We start from the raw sequence: 24,018 nt of genomic DNA, 5'->3' as shown, positions 1-24,018 counted from the left end.
AAAACCCAAGCGTAATCCCCCAAAAATGCACATCTGAGTGTTTTCAAGTAGCTGTTTTCCATTTTAAGGCCTGAAATGTATTGAGTATGTGGCACATCTCTTCCAGGTGATGTATTGTTCTGGTTAGCAGTTGTTTAAAAAATGTAAGAATGTAATCAATCAGATCGGATTCAACAAAAAAAAACCAAAAAAAACACAGTACATCAGCAAATGCCAGATCCAGTGATTCAGGACCATATGGATTTATAATGGAATGTTCATTGAATTTCACAATTACTTGGGAAATATACATCACTTTATTATTAAGTTTGATAAGATAAAATTAGCAATTCAATGGATAACTTCATGTCTTAAGTATATTTCATTAGTTTAATTTACCTATAACCTGAAATCAGTTTACATTTGCAATGTGGCAATTTCCATCTTATCATATTATTAATACTAATTGTGGCATTGTCAAACTTAATACATTTTTTATTTTTATCTTTAAATATTGTGTACAATAAGTAAAAATACAATGATTAAAATGTAAATTATATTTCCAATATTCCAAGATAATAAACTACATGTATTAGGCACTTTCTTGACTTGCTATATTTCAGTCACTAACTGTTTGTAGAAGTAGGGTCCTGTGTTACCATGGCACTGGGCAGGTACTTGGACACAGTCCTCGTGTTGTTGTCCGTCATATTTTGGATATGAGAATCCAGTATCTGCAGCAGCTCCTTGGACCTCAGTGTCTCCTCCTCCAGGAAGCGAGAAACCATCCCACCAGAAGGAGATGGGGGCAAAGATTCCTGAGAAAAGAAATTAAATGAATTCATGTAAAGATTGAATTAGATAAGTAAAGACAGGTGGATTGTCTCTGTTGTAGAATAGTTCCCCATATGGCATAATTGTCGTCCATACTAGGACTAAAGATTGTGTTGTAATTTACAATACTTAATTTTCCTATTTTAATGCAGCACTATATATGCAGTAAATGTACATGCTTTTTTTAAATTGTTGTAATATGTTTTTGACTTCTATAAAATAACTGCAAAACTAGTGATACAGATATCACATTATATCAACCCTTAATAATATATAATATATACAAACGATGACAGTCTGGTCTTTATGTGCTCACTTTATGTGCAAGGATGTGCAAAATGGTAAGGATTTATCTTCAAGATTCAAGCAAAGTCAAGTTATTGTTTTCTTTTGTTCTCTTATATTAAATTAAAAAGGCAAAATGCCTTATTACATTGATTTGTTTGTATACTCACTGCTCCTGTGGCCCTCTCCCTTGTATTTGAATGTGTGGAGCCTGGCCCCTCAGCAGCAGAGTCACTGGAGGCTGAGTTCCTCCTGCCCAGGTTCAGTTCAGAGGAGCTGGAGGAGGAGGGGCGGGACAGAGCTGGAGACTGGGTCCGGCTGTCCTGAGAGCCGCTGTGAGATAGTCCTATGGAGGGATGGGGTTTGACTTGCAGTTGACTGAACAGTTTCTGGATCTCCCCCTCGTAGCTGGAGCCACTGCCTGGTTCCCTGGTTTTCATTTGGTCTGTTTGGTCCCTGGAGACATAGTAGTGCATGGTCAAAATTACGTTTAGTGTCCACCTTATACATTTAGGCTCTGCAAACTACTGTTGGACATCTTAATTTTGTTTAATCTCATTAATTAAAATTGTTTTATTGTTAGGTTGGCAGCCATGGTCTAACTCTTATGTGGAAATTACCTAGTAGGTAGAGTAGTAACTTGCAGTGTTTGACTATTTGAATTGGAAGCACCAAGTCGACTCTGCACGTCTCCAAGCGCCTGCCTCAACTGTAGATTCTCCTGTTCCAGACTGCTCAGAGACGAGATGTAACTGTCCCTTAATGCTGCCAGGGATGGGTCGCCTCTCTAAAGACAAGACATTTTTACTATTATTATTATTAAAAACTTCACTGACCGTTTGGAAAAGTGTAAAATACCTTGGGTGAACGAGAATCCTGGCGCTGAAGCAGACTTTTCAGATGTTGGTTCTCTCCTTTCAGAGTCTCTAGCTGAGCCTGAGTCATCTGAGAAAGTCATACACTCAGTGGCAAGAACGCTAAGCAATTAGGACCGTTGCCATAGTAACTGACAATTTATTACATCTATTGCTATATTATATCTTAAGAATAGCATGTAACAGAAAGCCAAAAACCCATGAAGAGCCATCACAGAGTCCTCAAGCGAAAGATGTAAAACATTTGGACTCTTTGGCCCTACAGACTTGAACTCTATCTGCAAATGGATGCGCATTAGTCCTGGACACATCTGCAACCTGTCTGTCCATGGGAGTGGATCTCTCCTTCACTGTGGTTGTCCTCGAGGTTTCTCTTTTTCCCACTGTTTTTTTTTTAGTTTTTCCTTGCCAAGAAGGAGGGTCTGAGGACAGGAGATGTTCTGAGACAGTTATTTATTTGCTTGTTTTCTGTTGGATTAATTTGTTTGTCTGTTTCATTGTTGATTTTCTAACTTTCTGTTGGTTAAATCAATTCTCATGTTTAGCCCTAAGACGCAACTGCTGTTGTGATTTTGGGCTTTACAAAAATAAATTGAAAACTGAATTAGAATTGAAATTTTAGTCACATTTTTTGTCAGATAAAAATCTGAAAAATGTGTGGATTAATGCACAGTGAGACTAATACTGGACAGAAATCTTGACTGCTCATAAAACTCTTTTCCACATTTTCATACATTTTTCAAGTTACAGGCGGATGCTTTGCTATCAAAGCCTCACTCATTTCTTTTATTATCAAAGCAAAAAATGTAGAGTCAAATTTTGCTTGCCCTCATATATTTTGACATGCTATGTTTGTACTTTGAGCTGAATGGTCCGCTGCTCTGTTTGCTGCTGCTCCTCTCTGAGCTGCTCCCGGATGCTGCACATAGAGCCGTTGTGTGAGGAGATGGCGCGGTCTCTCTGGTGGAGCTCACTGGTCAGTTTGGACACCTCACTCCTCATGCCCTCCACCTCCCCACTGTGAGTCTGCTGGGCCCGCTGAAGCTCCTCTCTCAGCTACAAGAATGCAAAAATTGTCAGGTCAGTTTCTACAATCTCTAATTAAAACAATGAATGAAACATTTCAAATAAATCTAATTAAAGATAGTTTAATTTGTGAGTTATATAAACCTTTTTCATTTCTGCAGTGCATGACTCATATTCAGCCTTGATACTTTTCAGCTCCTGCTCCGTCTTTGATTGGTCGTCTTTACGTCTGCTCATCACCTCAAGTCTAGATTGACATGAGCAGTTAGTAGTATACTTATTTGAACAATAATCTTATAAATAATCGCGTAGACAGCATGAACTCTTTGTGGTCTGATGTTTATATTTGTTCATAAAACAAAACTGTTAACACAAATTGAGAAAGTCCTTACTTCTCTTTCAGACATGACAATTCAGCCCTGAGCTCAGCCTCACTGGTCTGGGCAGACTGCAGTTTGGCGGTGGTCTTCTCCAGATCAAACCTCACGGTATCCACTCCTGCACTGCCATGAGCCGCCAGACAGTCCTCCAGAGAGCTGTGAAGAATATATGCTCAGCTATCATCATATCTCCATTGAAGGGGGTACATCTAATAGATCCATGTAGTACACCAAGGCTCTACAATTGTAAAAGGTAAACAGTGCCCTCTTGTGTAACATTTCAGTACTTCACTCTTAGGTTATTTTGTCTCTCACTGTATAACTTGATCTTTAGCCTGTAGCAGCTGTTTGAGTCTTTCAGCTTCATTTTGAAGCCTCTGCCACTCCAAACTGGCACGTCGTACAAATGAATCCTGTGAGTCCAGAGCATGAAGCTCCTTGCTTTCTTCTGCATGCAGCTAGAGAAAACAACCAAACTACGTTTTATCATTTAATCAGTCATCAACCTGTATTGCCAATATTAAAATTATCCTCTCCAAATCATTCATCCTGACCTTTTTCTCTCTCTGGTACTGTCCCAACCACACCTCCAGGGGGCGCAGTCGCTCCAGCTCCAGCGCTTGTGAATGAAGACTGTCCTGAGTTTTCTCCAGCTGAGCTTGAAGATGCTGCAGCTGTGAACAACAATCCTTGTGCTCTCGCTCCTTTGACAGTGACCACTGGGACTAAAATAAAGCATGTAGCTTTACATTAATAACACCTATTACATCTCATTAACAAGTACAGTGCAATGTAGGTAAGCCACAGGCACCGTAGGTATGTAATATTTAACATTGGATAAATCTTTATCAGTTTTTTTATATATATAAATAAACCCAAAATGACCACGTATGTGCATACATAATATAAAACTATGTTATATTTGTGTTTCTGCTACTAATTCTAATATGCAAATACATAAATGTATCAAATACATAACGACTTACTTTCAGAAGTGAGACTTCTTGAGTCAGACTCTTGTTCAGTGTCTCTATTGTGGCGAGTTGTTTTTGGTATTTGACACACTGTTGTTCCCAGTCTGCGGAGTGCCTTTGTTGTTCCTGTACAAATCATCATATATTAATACTGTAGTGTAATAACACAGAGGACAACATAACAAGAAAAGACCTTGCACCTCAATCTTCTCCTTGAGTCTGGACACTTCTGAATGGTCTGAGTCTTTTGCTCCAGTGCTATCCTGCTTCATATGTTTGCGATGAAGCTTCTGATAACTTCTTTTCAATTTATTTAACTACAACCACAAGACATAGATTATTAGATAGTGCAATACATCACAAGACTTAAGAGGACTCTATTTATTATCAAGAGATACATTTGCTTGTGTGTCCAAATACAAAATACACAGTTCCTTTACCTCTTCACAGACTTTTTGCAGTTGTTGTTCATACTTCGAAATAAGTTCTGCCTTTGTGGATTCTTGCTGCTTTTGAAGTATTGAAATCTGCCATACATTGTATAGGTTTAGTGATGTTATAGATGAGATACATTTAAGAAAAGCTAATATTGTCAGACCTCCAGCTCCTTCCTCTGTAGGAGCTCTCGGGAGGTGGACAGTTCCTCCTGGGCAGTTTTCAGCTGGACTTGAGTGGTCCAGATCTCTGCCTCCCACTGAGTCCTCTGCTGACTGATCATAATGTCAATCTGCCGCATCAGCTCCTGCAGCTCAGGCTCACAGGAGGAAAGCACCAAGCTGAGACGCAATGACAAGATTGATAACAGGAAAGTAGCTGTAAATGCTTCTTATTATAATCTAAACAGAATGTAAACAAAATCATTACTAAGCAGCAAATTTGAGAAACAAAATTCAACTCAACTTAAACAGTTCAACAAACCAACTTGAGGCAGCTAATGAAATTACATAACCGTCTGGCACATACCTCAAATCAGGATTTTGAGATCCCAAGGTCTCCATGTCCACCCGTTAACCAATCTCACCTCTAATAACAATACATACTTAAGATACACAACGGGGCAGCTATAAAAATCGGGGCAAGCCTAGCAACACATCTCCCAGTTTGGAGAGGTATCAACGATAACAACAAGTCAACAGGAGTTGGATGAAAGTGAAAAAATGAACTCTTTCCGGACTGCAAATGAGGTGGGTGCCCAGCTTCTTGATAATACAAAAAAAAACAAAACAATAATCTAATGTAGATATACTAAAATTATGAAATAATTTCTAAGTAATTAACTTCAAAACACAAGGCTCATGTGAATATTCTATTATTTCCTGGTTTGTGGCGGTAGCTCCTCCCATAATGATGATCTCATCACGTTGTGCGTAACAAAAAGCGGGCGGCTTCTAGAACGAACCATTAGAAGACGACGGTTTATTTATCAAAAAATCATCCTTGTAAACTATGAGCATGACTAGATAACGTTTACAGGTATGTTATATAAACGAAGGCCTGGAAACGTTGCAATTTAGTGCACTATGAGTGCAGTTTACAGGTAGCGATCATATACAACCATTTAATAATTTGCTAGTTGTGTCGACGTTTATAAGATAATACAGTAAGACGTACAGTAAAGACGTAAAAAGCAGTCAGACGATACGCGTGACCACGGTGTTACAGTGTGTTATAACACTTTTTACGTTACGTAGAGCACGTGGCTCGTTGGTCTAGGGGTATGATTCTCGCTTCGGGTGCGAGAGGTCCCGGGTTCAAATCCCGGACGAGCCCACCTTTTTCCCAAATGTAGCAACTTGGTCGTTGGTGTTATAGTTATATAAACCGTGTTCATGTTGCCTGTAATTTCCTTATGTTTTGAATTTTACACCAATTATTCATGGTATGGAATACAATTCTATTCTTAGGATATGCTACGTAGAATAACACAGAGGATTCCGTATGATAGCTAGTATCATACGATTATTCTAGAGATTTGTTTGTGTTTTTTTGTACATTTCATCATATCCTGTTAATATCAAAATATCAACTGCGATTACTCGTAAGTGTGGCTCGTTGGTCTAGGGGTATGATTCTCGCTTTGGGTGCGAGAGGTCCCGGGTTCAAATCCCGGACGAGCCCATCTTTTTCTGTCCTTTTTCTTACTCTGGCATTTACGATTCGGTAAGTTACTCTATATATCGGTACATAATACACTTACCTATTGAAATGTATTATGTTTTTGTTGATTATATGGCCTCGCTAAATCAATAGCAGACATGTTCACCTCCTGTCTTCAATCCCAAACTTCCCACGTCCGTTTCTACATCTGCCCTCTGTCAGACCGTGAACAAAGCGCGTCTCCACGGCTCTACAGCTGTTCTGTGTCATGTGCTTCCCTGACTGGGGGCTGTGGAGAGAGGGAAGTGACGGACGCTCCGGTCTGTCCCACCCCCAGGCACATAGAGCAGACTGGACTCTCTGGAGGCGCATAAGTTGGCTCTGCGGCTCTCCTCCTGCGTCAGTTCGAAGAAGGAAGCCGCGCGAGCTGGAAACTGGTCCAAAGAATGGGAATGGACTTAACTCCATCTTTATAAAAAAGTAAGTTAACAACCTGTTTACTTCTTGTTTTATTTTTACTTTTAGTATAAACACGGCCATTCTCACTGTATTTTATTCATTTATAAATAAGTAGCCTTTTTACTATTGTTTGTAAAAGATGTCTATTGTGCAATGAGCCTCTGGACCATGCAATCTATCTTATCTATCTTATGGATCTATGACATCTAACTGATGTTACTATGATTTTATGCAATTATGTATTCATTTTCTTAATTTCCTGTATTCAGATTTAATCTAATCCTTCAGTGTTATGCTAATATAAATCTTTTAACTATATACCGTTTAGCTTGGTGTGTCTTGTGTGCAACTAACCTACTGTGGCCATCTAATTTCCCTTGTAGATCAATAAAATTAATCTAATGCTGAGGGTTAAAATATAGGTCTATCGATAAATGTTTCCTCTGCTCCATTTAGGAGACCCATATTTTTAGAGCACAACCTTCGTTTAGTTTGATAAATTGTTTTGGTAGTTTTCTAGACATTTTTTTTTACTGCACTTTATAATCTATTTGTTTATACTGGTATAAACTATTAGTTCCAAATCATGAATACAAGTTTGTATGTTTCTAAAGTAGCTATTTCTTTACCTGCCCATCTACTTTTTACATTTTTTAGATTGTTTACTAAAACCTACTTTGAGCCATGGCTATGAAGTAGAAGTAGTAGTTGAGTGGTTATTAATAGGAAGTGGTGACAAAAGAAACATGAATGGGGCCATGTCATAATTACTTGTCTGATTCTGTTAAACCCTTTAAGCAGCAGCTGTCGTTAGTTGCATCTTTGCAAACATAAAACTATTGACCTAATAATGTGTATATTACGGGATAATTGAAAATGTATTCTGTTATTTTTTTTTAGATAGAAGCTTCCTGGTGCCTGAGAACTACTGTTTTCTACAATCATCTCTTCTCAGCATCACCTTGTGCCAAACAGAAGATTTGTTTTATTTTTTATTTTGGGACACTTTCTTATTGCACTTTATTAACTGTTCAAACCATTGTTTAAACAGTTTAAATACTTGATAAATTATACTTTGCATGGCACTTCTTTTTTAGTAGTACTAGTTGACTTGCACTATGGTCCTGTGTGAGGACACAGAGTGCAGCGTGTGCCTTTTACCCTACACCCGTCTGGAGCGCATCCCTCGTCTGTTGCACTGCCGGCACACTTTTTGTCAAAGTTGCTTGGAGACACTCTCTCAGTCTCGGGCCGGTCTCATCACTGTGTGCTGCCCACTCTGCCGCCGGGTCACCTGTGTAAGGCGGAGTCTCGGTCTCACGGGGGCGCTATGGGTGGACAGCACACTTTGGGACCAGATTGTAGAAGATGACAGGGAAGAAGACAAGTACCAGTTGAAACAGGATGGAGCCTTGGTTGGATTGGTGCAGGACAAGCAAGAATCATCGTGGTGGGTCTAAACACAACACCAGCATGCCGGCTTCTATTTCCTTCCCCAATGTTGACACTATCCATAAGGGAGAGTGCCTTTGAAACCTGCCACCAGGACTGTACACATATGACCCCATGATAAATTTAGCTGGTGACCTCTGACCTCTGAGTGTTGCCTAAACTTCCAAACTTTTTCCGTGAACACAAGAAACTGTTGCTGCTACTGTAAATTGAGTAAACAGTGAATGAGAGTACTTGTAATTGTAGTCAAAAAACTCCGAAAGAGATTGTGATGTTTAAAATGTAAGCAGGAAGACCGGCATAAGCTTTGTCCATGTCCAAACCCAAAACTACCAACAAAACAGACACAACATAAAATATACTATGATTTTTGCAGGTTATTATATGAAATACTACAACATTTTACACCACTTTCCCTACGACAGAAAAGGATTTGAATTCCAGTGGAACTTAAAGTAACTAAAATGTGTCTAAATCAGGACAAACTCAAACCAGTACGTCAACAAACCAGGTCTAAACCAGGATTAGGCATTCTCTACATGCCACATTCATTCTGAACAGGGCTAAAACTGAATAGGGCTAAACCTCACTAGGCTACATTAAAACAAATCACTTTATGATATGTTGCTGTTGATACATTTGATGCTTTAAGTGTTGACACAAAAAGCCACTGAAACATTGGCGATGAGGCGAAAGTGGAATAAACAAACACACTACATAATTCCAAACTATTTATCTACTTTATTGAACTTTCATTTTCTTTCTGGTACTACCATGTCATCAGAGTTCAACATTGTAGACAACAGCCTGTTTCAAGGCCACACATTTAAACATTATTTCAATGTATCTTGTTACTGATAGAACAAAGCGCATTTTAAGGGTTATGGTCAGGTACTCTTTCATCTCTTCATCATATCACACCAAGTAGTTCCATTACTTAGCATCTAACTTTTGTATTTATGTATCCAAGATTGTAAGGGTAACCAACAAGATTGTGATTGAAAAAAAACCCTAAATATATGGGTAACTGTAAATATATGGGTTCTGTTGAAAATAAACAGATTCACTTTTTCTTCCTCAGTCTGTCTGCCAGATCCTCCAGGACTAAGCTGAAGTTTCCCGCCTTTTTGAGACGCTTCAGTTTGTCAAGGCAGCACCAGGAGCAGATCATCCCTGGCAGTAATGTGTAAGTTCACACCTGCTCTCTGACCAGCACCTTTTAACAACCAGGAAGTCTATAAACCATATCTTTTGTACCATTTTATGTCCACAGGGAGATTAAATCCTGGCGCAGGCTTTCCACAGCAGACAGTTTTTGACACCTTTTGGTAAACTTTTTCATTTTTTTTTTTGTACTTTTACATGAGTCTCAGGACGTCCTGAGTCAACATTGAGGAGCAGTGGAGCAGGACCCTCAGCCGTTATGTGGATGATCCATTTGTATAGTTGTCAACAGACGCCATTGTTCCCAGCCAAAGGTTTCCCCATTATTTATTCGAGACTTAATTCTAGCAGCTGCTGCTTTGGGAATGGGTTCAGACGACACCCCAGACCACAGATGGTGTCCTGAGGACGCTCACAAATGAACTGTAATTATTCCCTATTCCATAAAAAAACAGCTGGTATAGTATTTAATAAAAGTATTTTTCTGGACTTGTGTATCCGTGTGCTGGAAGATTCAAAGGTGACATTATTACTATTTTAATTTCCCACAATGGAGATTTTAGTACTGGATTTAAAACATTATTAAAGAATGAGTAGAACTTGCCAATGTATTACTTACAATCAACCAAGAGTTCAAAGAGTGGTTTAATCCAAACCTGATGTATCTTTGTACAGTAGAAGTTAAACTAATAACAGCTTTTACTGCCCTGCTTTGTTTGATAGCTAGTCAGTACTAAAACTACTACTAGGGGTACAACTCACTACAACACAATGAATCATGTTTTGGCTTCATCCTTATCTTATGCAAATTATGACTTGTTAGTTACAGACTGTTGCTTAGTCTGAATATTAAACAATGGAGGCTAAGTTCTCAAAAGCAGCTATATATTTTTGTAAACATTCATAATGATTTTTGCTTGGTACAGTTTTGCACTAGTCTATTCTTGCTTTATGAAAATGACTATCAGTCAGTCAAGTATCTAATTTCTCCACTTGACAGTATTAATTACACAGGAGACATGTGGCCAGCGAAATCAGTGAAGGCAGTAGCATAAGTCTGAATGTCACAGTGCAAATATTACCTTTGTGTCCAAGATACAAAACAAACACGTCTCACAAAAGAGTCACTGGGGCGCGAAATCGGATTAAAAACTGCATTCATCGGGCATCACCGAGCATCTGGCAAATCTTCGACAACCAAAATATTAAAATAGTCCTCATCACTTTCAGAGGCGTCTATTGTGTTGCCATATGGTCATTTTAAATTCAGTGAAGACGACCTGTGGCCCTGATATGAGCTATATATGTTCAAATCAAATCTTTTACTTATTATATACTTATAATAACTGTAATACTGATTATTATCCTTGATTACAAAAACACAGGAGATGATGGCCAAGTTGTTTATTTTATAATTTAGTGTTTCGGTTCTCAACACAATTATCCAGTCAGAAAGCAGAATGACCCTCGCATGAGTCTCTCATTTTGGGTGTCAGTTGCTGAAATCCAGTTGGTTTGAACCTAAAAGACTCTCTGATCTGAATCCTCACTAAACCCTAGCACCCAGTACCTCTGCTGCTGTAGTCTATGTGTCCATTTACTGAGAATGAGAAAAAAACATCTGTGTACCCTCTATGTGCTGGTTTAGTGATTGTAGTTCCTTTAAAAAAGACATGTCTATGTTGAAAATCAATAGACACATTTCAAGCTTAATGTAATCTAGCTAAAGTGTTTTCAAAAGTTAACTTACTCTTAAAATGAAGTACCGTACATTCAGGAGTACAGGCAGAATTGTAAATAAAGAATACAAGTATAGTACATGTTGAAGAACCTTTTTGTCTTTAACAGTGTAAATGTTACTTCATCACCTCTGCTCTTCTCACAGTTGTATCCAGGTCACTGTTGTCTCATGTCCGTTAGTCGACACACTGGTTTGGGGCAGGGCCAGTCAGGACAGGAAAACACACCTCTCAACGGTCAAATACACTGATGCTGCTTTCTGTACACAGACTCTGCTCTCATGTCACAGTGCCAGTAGGAATGTTTGAATAGATTATTCCCATAGTTTCTGTGGATGAGAAAAGTTAAGCAGTAGTTCTGCTTTAGAGATCCTGTTGACTGTAGTTTTTGAGGTTGTAAAAAGCAGGTTTTCATCGGCCCATTAGCACCTAGTTAACAAAACCTGTGTGAACTCTGTCTGCTCCTCCACACTGGAGAAATGCTGGCAAAGCTGGTAATTCATAGATATTTTACATAAGAATCTCACAATTCATTCATTAATTAATACATTTATGTTTTAATATCAGGGACATATACATTTAAATTTATATGTCTCTAAATTTCTTCATTTTGTGGACATAATAGAAAAAAATACAGTTGGTTTTTGAACCAACCTGGATTTCTGATATATATTTATATATATTTCTTATTCAGATTATATCTTAATTTAGCTGTCCCCAAGGGAGAAAACATTATAAATTTATGGATGCAAGTTGATTAAAATAAATAGGCTAATAAAAGATGTTTAGGTGCAGATGGAACAGTTTTAACCATGAAAAAGGACAGTATCCAGGCAGGTCCCTCACAGCTTCAGTCTGCTGCTCCCTGTGGAGATCAAAGACACAACAGTCTTGGGAAAACACTCAAATGATAGTTTCTCTTTCGCAATAGATTTCTGCCTGTTGATAGACATGTTCCTACGAATCTCTTGATTAAACTGGAAAGCCACGTACACCCGCCCTATATGAAAAGATGAATACAAACATATGAGCTATATTCACTAAAATATTACAAAAAAGGTTTGTTTTTTGTTTCTGAGTCCCTAGATGACAACAGGACGCCCAGTTAAGAAACTGTTTTTAATCACAGATAACAGTTTTAAATGGGCACGGGCCAACTGAGTCTTTGCAGATTTTATTATGTTGTTAGATACATGTAGTGAATAGGGACTCCAATGCAAATAGATTAAATATATAAGATATCTATTAAATACGACATAGTGCCCCTATGATGTGCCCCTTAGAAGTCCAAATATCTTCTCAATGTGCTGGACCGCTTGTGTCTCGGCCTCTTATTTGTGATCAGGCTTTCAACTGTTGCATTCCTAAGTATTTGTGGATCATGTGTTCATTCATGTGGTGAGCCCAAGTCTGGAGGAAGTGTGCAACCAGACCATGGAGCAAGAGGATTTCCACATCACTGACCAATCAGACGACTAGTGTAAAATGATCTGCTCTAATATGAAAATCCAATGATGCAAAATATGATACAATATAGTATTAGTAACGAAAAGAGAATACTTCTAAACCTTTATAAACCATACCCTGACCTTTTGAGGACTTTTCTCATTTAAAGATATAATATGTTCAAGTTTCAAATTGTTAATCGCTATAGTAACTGTACTGATCTTTCATCATTCAGATCAATTACATATTTATTTCAAGAAGGATTACATTTGGTGACATTATGAAACACAAATATTTGGTTCAGTCCTAGTTCAGGTGCGGTTTAGGCCTGGATTAGTCCTGGTTTAGTTCTTGTTCAATCCTAATTGTTTGTTATTTTAATCCAGGTTTAATCCTTAGTGACAGGAGTTTTATTTCCCGTTTGCAGATGAAAGTTACCAAAACCATCCATGAAAAAATGAAACTATGATTTTTGTTATTAAGACGTCTTTATTATGAATCATTTGTTGAGACATGCCAGATTCTCTGTACAGGATGGACACAACAAACATCCTCGGGGAGACGTTGAAATGTGGCTCTGCGTCACGAAATCTCATGATCTAAATTGTTTACTTTATTTGGAAGAAAAAAACGCACCAATGCTGGGAAAAATACAAGGACAACTACGCAATACTCAATTGGGAAAGCCGCAACGTGTGTACCATCCCCTTTAACAACGTCAACTTAAGCACCTAAGAGTAGCTGTAGTTAGAAAGGTACGTGTATATGTATTAGATCATCATTTGGCCTTAAAGAACCGTGAATGTAAGGAGTGCTCCCCTTTTGGAAACAATTCATAAAAGCCTGACTATGTTTAAGACACAGAACTCCAAATATCAATGGAGTATTTTACATATTTATTTTAAGATTTACATTGTCACTAACTCTAAAACATCGTCATAAAAAGTGCAATAATTTCAAATCAAAAGGAGTGTTGTTCTTAACGCTGGCTCACGTTAACGTCAGTGAAGGTTAGCTCTATAAAACACACGGCAAAGTCAGTAGATCCAACTCAAGCAGCAAACACCAGGACACTTTACAACTGTCTGAAAACGTGGCTCTACAATGATGACCCAGGAAAAGTTATATGTGCAAAATTAGACTGTGGCGGTGGATTTAGTTACAAAGCACTGAGTGATAAAAGGCAACAACCAACACTGGCCACAAAAACACATGGAATAATGAGAAAACTAAATTGTGTTTAAAATGACAAATGTGCCAAGTTATGTAAACACAGAAAACAAAATATCAATGATGCTCTATTTTTAAAGATGAACTCTTCTGGTGGAGGGTCTATCATCTCCTTGTCTACATGGAGATTTAATTGCTGCGCTTGGATTTAAAATATTCCACAGCATGGCATTCAGGTTTTTGATCCTCATGGAAACAAGCCAAGGCATCCCGCTCGCAGAAAGAATGCATGTTTTTAAGGTATCTGGCAACTTAATATGTGCAAGATTATGGAACATTCCAGGCAAAGCAATAATATCTCAAAGACACAAGCAGCCCCCAACCCCCCCACCAGAAAAGTTACATAGTGCATCTTTAACCCTGGCACATTCTGCAAAAGGCAAAACTTATTTAAGAAGATTACCACTGCACAGAAGTACAGCAGGGCATGCAGGAATCTCTTATATCATGACAAAGAGCTATGGATCCCAAAGCGTTTCCTGTGAATAGTTTACAACATGGAGTTTAGTGATTTTGACACATTCAAAATGAAATACTGCACAGCTAATACAACATGATATTAGTTACAGCATCAAATATGTTTAAATGAATTAGTATGGACACAGCTGAACATGGGTTTGAAATTGAAAACCCACATGTACACGCAACAGGAAGAGATTTCAAGTCAAGTACAAATCGTTGAAACGAAGAGTGCAGTAAGTCACTGGTGTGAAATTTACATATTCAAAGTGGTGTAAACGGACACACTGTACCTAAGCTCAAAGACTAGGCATGCATTAGATACTCAACATAGTCTGTTGTCCCACTGGATCATTCTATAGTTACGAACAGCAAAGATTTGTCAAATATTGTACAGGGGAAAACCAAACATACAACTACCTGAGCTGCAGTTTTGGAGATTCTCTCTAACCCACCAAAAAAACCTTGAAGGATATATTTGGGGTCTTATATCCCACACATTAATACTAACAGTGAACTGTTATGCCTGTACCCTTGTCCCATGACATAGCAACACATTTCTAAAAACATTCTTTAAGCTCTAACACAGAGCTTTGATTTGCATCTTAAATAAACATTTTTACAGAGGGATTCCCTGATTATACAAAAATACAAATGAAAACTGATATAACATATTTTACTTTACAGACTGAACACGGATAATTTGAGTAATTTTGAAATGACTATTATTTGTAAATTGTCAGATATTTTGGCAAAAAATTCATATATTGCTAGTTCAAACTTTAGCTAAAAGTCTTTTTGAAGAGGCCAGATTTAGACGTGCAAAATCAGGTAAACCAATAGGAAACAAGATTACAAGCGTGTGGTGACAAGGTGATGTGATGGTGAGTATTAACAGGAACAGCCCCCTTCAGTCGTCTGTGGCTCCTGTGGTTTGTCCAGTTTGATGTCAATCACTGAAGAAATTGTTAGGGAAAATACATCCAGGTAGAATAAACATTAGGTAGTTGTTGACAATGTATTTAAAAGAACACCCATTAGAGGGCAGCATTTCACAGCGATGCTACAGGCCAACTGCACAAAGTGGATGTTACAGATAGAACTGTTTAAATACCATGACCATTTCTCAAAACACTACAAATATGGGAAGTTTTTTTTAGTAGTCAGCTAGTTAGACAATTATTTTTATTGTGCCTTGGTATTTTTAAAATACATTTTGTACACTTTAATTTAACTAAACTATGTCAAAATAGAGACGTTGTAACAATTTTACAAATTCAGGATATATTTTACTAAACATTACAAAAAAGTTATTCTTGTCTCATTTTGATTTAATACTGGTGCTGTTTTTGTGATGAAAACTTTTTTTCTAGCAAATGGCATGTATTCCAATCAAATAGTCAATGAATATTGCAGTAATGCTTAATAATAATTATTCTGATTATTGTTATTGTTGCAGACCTAGTTATCAAAGTTTTGTCCCAGTTATAATCATCTATCATTACTTTGACCTTTAGACTTTTGACCTAAAATGCAAATGAACTGAGTGCAAGAGAGCGATTCTTTTTATATGTGATATTAATGTGTGATATAAAGAGCAGTGTGACTGCTCCCTGCTCTCCCATCCACAGCTGGACTCAGGACTTGATCTGGGTCCAGTCTCTAAATGTGCTGCCTGTGATTCCACTCAGAGGTGAGACAGACTAAGCAACAGAAGTGCCCTCTATAGACCATGACATCTCACATAAAACACTATCCAAAATTAAGCTTAACCCCCCTTCAGTTTTTCCCAGAGCTCACAAAATAATCTGTCATCTGTCACAGGTGTGCACAAATGTGTTAATTAAAGGTGCACTATGTAGTTTTCTGGGGGAGAGACTGCCCTTTAAGCAATAAAACTTATGTAATTTGAATAAATACAAAACAAATATGTTTAATTCCATATTGTGGAACATTCCAGGCAAGCGATGACATCTCCAAATAAAGAGGAGATGCATTGTTGATGATGATTAAATTATAGGAACTGGCAAATAAGGTCAAACTATACTATTTATAGTCTAATATAATTCATAGTATGGACTTTTATTCCACCACAAAGCCAGCACATCAAGATAAGCATTTAAATTGGTAAATTGTTGACTCTCAATTGAGAAAGAATAGTTCAAAAACATTTTCAAACCTAAGACTGATAAATGATGGGATAGAACACGTGGTTTGCATTTACATTACATTATTCAATATCAAAATCAATTTGATTTCCCCATCAAATCACTTCCATCTGATCACCTCATTCTCCTCTTCAGGACAAAGCTAAAACACACAAGGGGAAATATGAAGGAGATTGTGAGTGTGAGTGATGTTATAACCAGGAAACATGACTGTAATAAAAGTCACAAGGCTAATCTCAGGGGAGCTATTAGAATGATAAGTATATGGTAGAGATTGTTCATTTTAAAAGGCAGGACCCTACAGTATCGTAACCATGGTACAGTCAAATGGAGGTGCACTCTTGGCGTACGAGGTAATACTAATAGATTATGGTACAATTGTAAGGTACCTTTAAGACAATGCATTTCTGATTTATACTTTAATTTAAGGGAAGTTTGTATTTTTTCAGTCCTATACTCAAGTTGTACATCAGATTAGATGATTAGTTTAGATTTATTTCATACTGTTTTGTTAATCTTTTGTAATGTTGAGTCTATTCAAAGGTGTCAAAGTACACCCTTTGACTTTGTTCTAGTGCAAAGGATACTTCCTTCTTTGCTGGTTTCTTGCATACTCTCCATGCCGGGAAGAGCCGCTGCCACACGTCGAAACAACTGGAAAAATAAGACAGAATATCAGTAACTATATACATGCAACACATCACATTAAGATTGTCTAAACGGAGGGGTCTATAATCTTTCATATGTTTGTTAGTGTGCTATGTTGTTTTGTGATTCATGTGACAGTTATCATGGTGATAACAGCCTCCTTTGTGAACTCCACTGCAGCTGCACCATTCACACACTGCAGACACAAAGCATCACTTCTAATGAACCCAATGAACACTAGCCGTTTGTGCAAATGTGTTACTCTAAACAGATTGGCTTTTGTGGTTTTGGGCAAACTGTCAACAAGTATTTAGCGACATCTAGAGGTGTGAACATGTAAGTGACTAATACTCTATCACAATTTGAGAAAGTAAAGGAGAAAAAAGATATTTGAAACAATCACATGAAGTAAAATTTGAAGTATTTAATAAAACAGTGGCCAGACTCACCTGTTTGACATTGTAGCCTGTTTTGGCGCTGGTCTCAATGAACATGACACTCAGTTCTTTAGCTCTCTGCTCTCCTTCTTCAATTGTTATTTGTCTGGAGAAAGATAATAATAACAAGAATAATATTTGACCTGCTCGCTTTCATATTGTAGTTGCCATAGAAATACAGTTGCATATAAATTAAAATGACTTATGTACTAAACTATGACTGGAATGGGCAATGGCAGTATGTGCAGCCACTGGACAAACAGGATCAGTTACATTAATGTATAGATTTAATTTCCCAATGGGGCATTAAATTACATAGCCAGGAATCAATTCAATGTAACCTTTTTAAACGGGCCAGTGAAATTTGATATTATAATAAGGCACATACAAAAATAATAATAATAATATGTGTAACCAAAGACGTCCATTTACCACATGCTTTCTTACATCATTATTTTAATACTAATTTCAAGCTTTATTCAAATTAATGCGCTTTACGTCTTCTTTTTGAATAACCACACTGTAACCACCTTTCAATAACTTGTTCTTGATCTGTCCCAGTGACGTGTGTATTTAAGTAGAACTATATTTGCTAAATGTGTACCTCTTATCCGCCAGATCTGTTTTGTTGCCCACAAGCATAATGATGACATCACTTCCTCTCTCTGTTCTGACATCATCGATCCACTTGGTTGTCTGCTGGAATGAGTTCACATCTGTAGAAAAGTCAACAAAATCAGAGAAACAATCTATAGTCATAAAACACATACAAATAGAAAATTGTATACATTTTATATACAGGAAAATGTCAAATGTAGATAAAGACAACACGCTGTAGTAAATATAAATAGATCAAACTATATTTTCATTTATTTTATACATATAAAGTCTTACAGTACTATAGAGCCTGTAAGATTTCAGAAGCAGAGCACCTTGACCTTGGCGAGCTCATTAAGTATGCAGTCATGTCGGCATGTTTCTTATTCTTGTCCTGGGAGTTTGATGGGACGATCCTACGCCCTTTCAAGGTGAGGGGAATGTGTGCTTTGATTTCCATAATCAGCAATGAAATATATTCTCTGGGAAATACTTTAAAGTCTATTTAACTGTGCAGCGGTTTATATGTAGCTGTATCAGTCACATGTCATGCTAAAAGCAACTCATCAAATGTTACATCTACAGAGCTGGTATATGGAGTTTATACAGGATCTGCATGACAGTGACATTTTACTGAAATGAATTCCAAACTGATTCTTCTGTATGCACCGTCTGATAAACTAGGGTTAGACGACAATTGACTAAACCAGACTAAACAATTAGAGCCAGTAATTACTATTATTTACACAAATGATCATGAAGTAGTATTAAACAAGAAAGACAGTCACCAGGGGGCAGCAGCAACATACAACATGGTCTAATACAGTCAAATGGACTTCCACAAACAATGGACAGTAATGGTAAAATGGAGCAGATTTGTTCATTAAACTGTCAGGAATTATAAATATCAGAGGAGTTTCTCAAAGCGTTTTTTCAATAGATACCTTCAAAACAGCTGCAGTGAAAAAAACATAGCGTGGATACCTTAGTAAAATAGAAAAAGAGTTGCTTATACAAATGTATCTATTTAAGTATTTAACACTGACTTGTAATGTCATAGACCACCACGGCCACAGTGGAGTCGCGGATGTAACTGGGAATGAGGCTCCTGAAGCGCTCCTGTCCCGCTGTGTCCCAGAGCTGCAGCCGCACCTGGGGAGGAAAGACAAAGAATACAATGTCAGACTAAAATAGGACTAAGATAAACAAAGTCTTTGACACTACTGAACTAACAAACCAGCCAGTAGTATACAATAGAAAAGTTACATTGTGCACCTTTAATTACCTTTCGTTAAACTGCTTACAAACTTACAGTTACAATTTAATAGGCTTATAATTTTGAGGGGATAAAATCAGGTTTAGGAAGAGAGAGATAATTGTATCTCAGAACTAAACCAGAACTGGACCAGGACTAAAAAAAAAACAATACTAGGTCCAATAAAGTCTAGTTTAGAGGGACTAAACCAGAACTGGACCAGGCTTAAACAAGGAGGTAACCAGGTTCAAGAGAATGGATGAACAAACCAGGACTATTTAAAAATCAGGAGTAGAACTAGCACAAAGTAGAGCTGCACAAGAAATGGCAATTTAATCAAAATCGCAATTTGAGTTGGCACAATTATGAAATCCCAAATGCTGCAATTATGTAGATGATCAAATGTCCCCTGCAAAGAACAAATTATCCAGTGTTTTTGTAGAAAAATCTTGTTTTAAATGCAGTTTAGACCTGCACAAATATGTTCTGAAATGTAGGAGATTCTTGGATTAGTTTATGCTTCTGTTTTCTCTCATAAATACTTCTGGAGTTCTTTTCAATGTGGGCTCGAAACAGAATCCTACTTTTTAAATATAAATTGTAAATTCAGACCCAATTGCAATGTTTTTTTTAGTTTTGTTTTTTTACCAAAATCATGCAGCCCTAAACGAAAGGTAACTTGCATAGCGTTCCATCCTGTCCCCTTCCAATCTGAAAACCACTGACTTAAGGTGCATTCAAATTTGCACAAACACCACGTTAAAATAGGGACCAAACTAGGACTAAATCAGGAACTAAGCATGGACAAGGTCAGGGCTCAACGAGCACTAAACCAGGACCAAACCAAGTCTACATCAGGATTAAACTGTGCTCAAACCAGGACCATAAATATAAAAGTGTGAATGCACCAATAGATTATCCAGGCGATTTTACAACGCACACATGCAACACAGATATCTCATCCATCAGCCATAAACCAGATGCCCCGTGCCATCGCTCTGAGCAGGACCCCCGATGAAACCTCCAAGGTCAGGGTGCTGGGGGCTCGTCATGATAAAGAGCTCTGGGACAGCTCCGATTATTACCCACATCATGTATACACCACACACACTACTGTACGTGCACATACCGTCCGGTCCTCCAGGTACATGGTTTTGGACAGGAAGTCAATGCCGATGGTCGCCTGGGTGAGGAAAACAGAGAGAGAGGAGGGTAAGGGTCAATGATACAGTTTATACACTTGAGTGGTTAAATGCCACGGAGGGTAGGGAGGGGACAACACCTCAAAAATTGTGAATTGTAAACTGAATCGCACAATTTATACATTAGGAAATCTGTTCAAATCTTGTCTTGTCTCATCCTTGGAGGGTTTCTAGTCATACACTGTCTTTGGTTTTTAACGCAGTTTGATGGTTGACTTTCGTGGATTTGCAGCATGTTTTTGTTCTTAAAATGTGCGCAGTTCAAGTTAAAAGTTTTTGTTCTGTTTGACTTTTTCTCCCATTTCTAGATTCACTGTAAAAATATCCGAAATGCTCTACATGACAGATATTATAACATAAATATTGCACATTGCCAACCTCAGAATGGTGAGATTGATCCCTGCTTTTACGCAATTTTACTGAACTTTAAATGAGTAAAAAGACCTTTTATTATCCAGTATATTCATATTTGTGCAGAGCAGTGACTTGCAGCTCTGCACTTTTATCTTCTTTTGGTTACGTTAATCTCTATGTGACAGTGACCTCTGTTAAAACATGTGTTGTGCTAATCAAGCTGTGTGTCCACATACTTTATGCCTGTGTGGTTTTCCATGTGCAAAATAAAGGTAAACAACATCATGCAACTATTTCACCAGAAAACAGAATAATAATGTGACTTATTATTATTGTCCTGGGTTAATTCGGGGTTTTTGTAGGCCTCTTCTTGTACTCCAGTCACATTTTAGTGCTGCATAACTCCCGTAGTTTTAAAGCTTTCTTAGACCAGAATGTTGTCTTGTTTAGTCATGATGCTCTACACAGCAGATCCTTGTGTCCCATCTGTGAAAGCAGGTGGGAGTTTTGGATGATGGTCGTCTCCGCAGGGTGGAGGAAGAGGAGGGGGGGTGTATCTCTCTGACAGTTCTGACGTCAAACTGTCCTCGCAGCACTGGACCGGCTCAGACTGGCACATGAGGTGAGCTAAACCAGAGAAAACAGGCGGCAAACTAGGACTAATCCCAGTAGTAAATCAAGAAAGCACAGTGCACTTTTGACAAAACCACCCTGAACTAAAATTAGAGATAAAGGAGTAAAGACTAAGAACTAGACACTAAAGCACTAAAGCCACTACTAAACATATCAAGATACATTGGAATACAACAGAACCAACCCAGGACTAAACCAGAACTAAAAATGCCCTCTGCACTGTGGATAGTTAAAAGCCTTACAATGTTTGACTTTTCTAATAGCAGGGACGTTATATTCTGCCCTCTAAATTTAGCATCCCACACAGACGTCACATGAAAAGATTAGATGGAGCAGAAATTATTCATGTAACTTTTTAATTATTAACCTGCGCATATCTTTAGAAGAAAGACCTCGACTGTAGCACACACTGGAAATGAGTGGGACTAATACCTTTATCTTTTTTCCGATTATACTGAATTATAATCTATTATTATTAAGTATAGGGAAATTGAAAGATTTTTTTTCTGTTTTTAGGTGAACTATTCTATGTTCTGTATTCTAAAGCAACTAGAAAAAGTCCATCTGGAACGGGCATTCATATAACGTTTCGAGTCAGCTAAGTCCCCACTTTTGATGAGGAGGGTCTCTCATGTTTGTCTCCATTTAGATGTTATTGGTTTGTTGGGAATGTGTCACAGTATGGCAGCAAATGTATCCATCTCGCATGTACTCAATGACAGGTGTTGCCTAAAAGTATCTTGAAAAACATGCATTCTTATTGGGGGTCGCCTCTACATAGATCTGACCATCCAGAGAGATAAGTTACTGTCATGGAACATTGTAGGTATAGCAGTAACATCTCCTCCACCAGAAAAGTTACATATTGATTGTTAAGATTTAGTAAAAAAAGCCAACCAAAAATACACTTTTTGTTCAACTGCACAAAACCATTATACATAATATGGAATAATGTTTAATAAAGCATGATGTTTGATTAGGAAACTTTCAGGTAGTATTCAGCTTGTTTTCGTGTTTGAAGGTTAGGAGTTTAGCATTTGAATATGTCCTCTTAAACTGTGATATATATGGGAAATACCAGTGGGATTTAGTATACAAAGCTATAATATCACAAATAGAAACGACTCAAGCCTTCACGATTGACAAAGCCAAATTGACTTCATGCTTCATTATTCTTCTGTCATCTCGCACCGTGACAGAGCTGACACTTTAATTGCTGCCCCATGTCTCTAACTCCATGTGGAACGCCTCACCGGGGCCGCTCTCAAGCTTCCGACGCCAAATGGGCTAAATGTAATTGGAATCTTACAGGGAAAATTAATACATGGACTCACTGACTTGTAGGTTTGGAGAGGGTGGTTCAGCTGAATAACTAAATACTATTATTGGACATTAGAACTTTAAAAAGCAGCTGTGCTAAAGGAGCGCTATGTAAATTTGCTGGTGTGAGGTCCGATACATGCTTGTCTCCATGGAGATGTTATTGCCTGGGATGTTTCACAGTATCGCTTTACGCCAACTTGCATCTATTCAAGTAGAGGAGTTTGTATTGCTCTAAAATACCTTGAAATACTTTAATAACCTGGCACCTGCTTGTTTCTGAGGAGATAAATTCATGGCATCTCCAAAGAATCTTCATAGAGACAGTCACATAGTTACACATCGTCACCTTCTTCAGACACCATCAATCATCAATCTCTTGTACACATTCTAGTGAAGGGGGAGTGAATTGCTCAAAGTCACAACAATAGTACGAACAGGCAAGAACAGGACTCCTATTATTTTTGGTTGATTTGGTATAAACTGGATGCCCTCCCAGTCACACATACTTGGACTGGAGAGGACACAATGACATTTAGCACTCGAGTAGACAGGTTTTGAACACTCAACGCTTTGTGACACTGTCAACCCCTATTGCAGTCACTGAATAAAATAGCAACAGTTCTGGTAGTCTTCCTGGGGAGAAGCAGACAGATGTGTCCTGGGATGCTCTGACTGACAGGTTCTCCAGTTCCCTCCGGACCCCATTTCTTTTTAACATGCTCTGCCTCCCTCTCTCTCCTTCTCCCTCTCTCTCTATCCCTCTCTCTCCATTCACCACTCCAGCGGGCAAAATGGAGCAAATCAGACCAGTGGCATGCTTACTGGCTATCCAGATGCACTGTGGATTTGGCAGGATCTGTTCTAGTCGGCTGGATAAAACAGAAGCATGCATCACAAAAGTCCCTTGTCCCCCACGGTGATACATTGGAGCGTTATCTTCTGCTCACTGGAAAATGGAGCGTCCCTCTGAGCTGTACAAACAGTGACGGTGAGCTCATGGAG

At 38.1% G+C, this 24,018-nt stretch overlaps 4 protein-coding genes and 2 non-coding genes across 6 annotated transcripts in view; 4 read left to right on the top strand and 2 right to left on the bottom strand.

Moving 5' to 3' along the window:
- Positions 1 to 24,018, top strand: part of zbtb11 (zinc finger and BTB domain containing 11) — a 505,104-nt gene that overhangs the window by 407,815 nt on the left and 73,271 nt on the right. The window lies entirely within an intron of this gene.
- cep63 (centrosomal protein 63) lies at positions 212 to 5,699 on the bottom strand. The gene is made up of 14 exons (XM_033964859.2): positions 5,317 to 5,699; positions 4,952 to 5,129; positions 4,794 to 4,880; positions 4,554 to 4,670; positions 4,366 to 4,479; positions 3,934 to 4,104; positions 3,695 to 3,837; positions 3,392 to 3,535; positions 3,144 to 3,246; positions 2,832 to 3,029; positions 1,957 to 2,043; positions 1,719 to 1,885; positions 1,269 to 1,554; positions 212 to 797 (listed from the first exon to the last, which is right to left on the bottom strand). Exons 1-14 carry the CDS (start codon positions 5,349 to 5,351, stop codon positions 606 to 608), a joined length of 2,022 nt encoding a protein of 673 aa, XP_033820750.1. The 5' UTR covers positions 5,352 to 5,699; the 3' UTR covers positions 212 to 605.
- On the top strand, positions 6,052 to 6,123 carry trnap-cgg (transfer RNA proline (anticodon CGG)). Its single transcript has one exon. It is a non-coding gene; the product is annotated as a tRNA-Pro (tRNA).
- trnap-ugg (transfer RNA proline (anticodon UGG)) lies at positions 6,400 to 6,471 on the top strand. Its single transcript has one exon. It is a non-coding gene; the product is annotated as a tRNA-Pro (tRNA).
- im:7152348 (uncharacterized protein LOC559250 homolog) lies at positions 6,674 to 11,342 on the top strand. The gene is made up of 4 exons (XM_033964857.2): positions 6,674 to 6,930; positions 7,810 to 8,359; positions 9,443 to 9,547; positions 9,635 to 11,342. Exons 2-4 carry the CDS (start codon positions 8,028 to 8,030, stop codon positions 9,678 to 9,680), a joined length of 483 nt encoding a protein of 160 aa, XP_033820748.1. The 5' UTR covers positions 6,674 to 6,930; positions 7,810 to 8,027; the 3' UTR covers positions 9,681 to 11,342.
- rab6ba (RAB6B, member RAS oncogene family a) overlaps positions 13,593 to 24,018 on the bottom strand; it is a 48,990-nt gene continuing 38,564 nt past the window's right edge. Inside the window, exons 3-8 of the mRNA XM_033964856.2 lie at positions 20,634 to 20,687; positions 19,296 to 19,401; positions 18,257 to 18,368; positions 17,665 to 17,758; positions 17,155 to 17,221; positions 13,593 to 15,355 (exon numbers count right to left, since the gene is read on the bottom strand). Of these exons, the coding sequence (XP_033820747.1) occupies positions 15,291 to 15,355; positions 17,155 to 17,221; positions 17,665 to 17,758; positions 18,257 to 18,368; positions 19,296 to 19,401; positions 20,634 to 20,687 (498 nt within the window). The 3' untranslated portion in view covers positions 13,593 to 15,290. The remainder of the gene's footprint in view (positions 15,356 to 17,154; positions 17,222 to 17,664; positions 17,759 to 18,256; positions 18,369 to 19,295; positions 19,402 to 20,633; positions 20,688 to 24,018) is intronic.

The sequence above is a fragment of the Periophthalmus magnuspinnatus genome, chromosome 4 (genome assembly GCF_009829125.3).
Source record: "Periophthalmus magnuspinnatus isolate fPerMag1 chromosome 4, fPerMag1.2.pri, whole genome shotgun sequence".
Classification (NCBI taxonomy): domain Eukaryota; kingdom Metazoa; phylum Chordata; class Actinopteri; order Gobiiformes; family Gobiidae; genus Periophthalmus; species Periophthalmus magnuspinnatus.
Note: the sequence above shows the minus strand (reverse complement) of the source record. Positions and strands in the feature narration are given on the sequence as shown.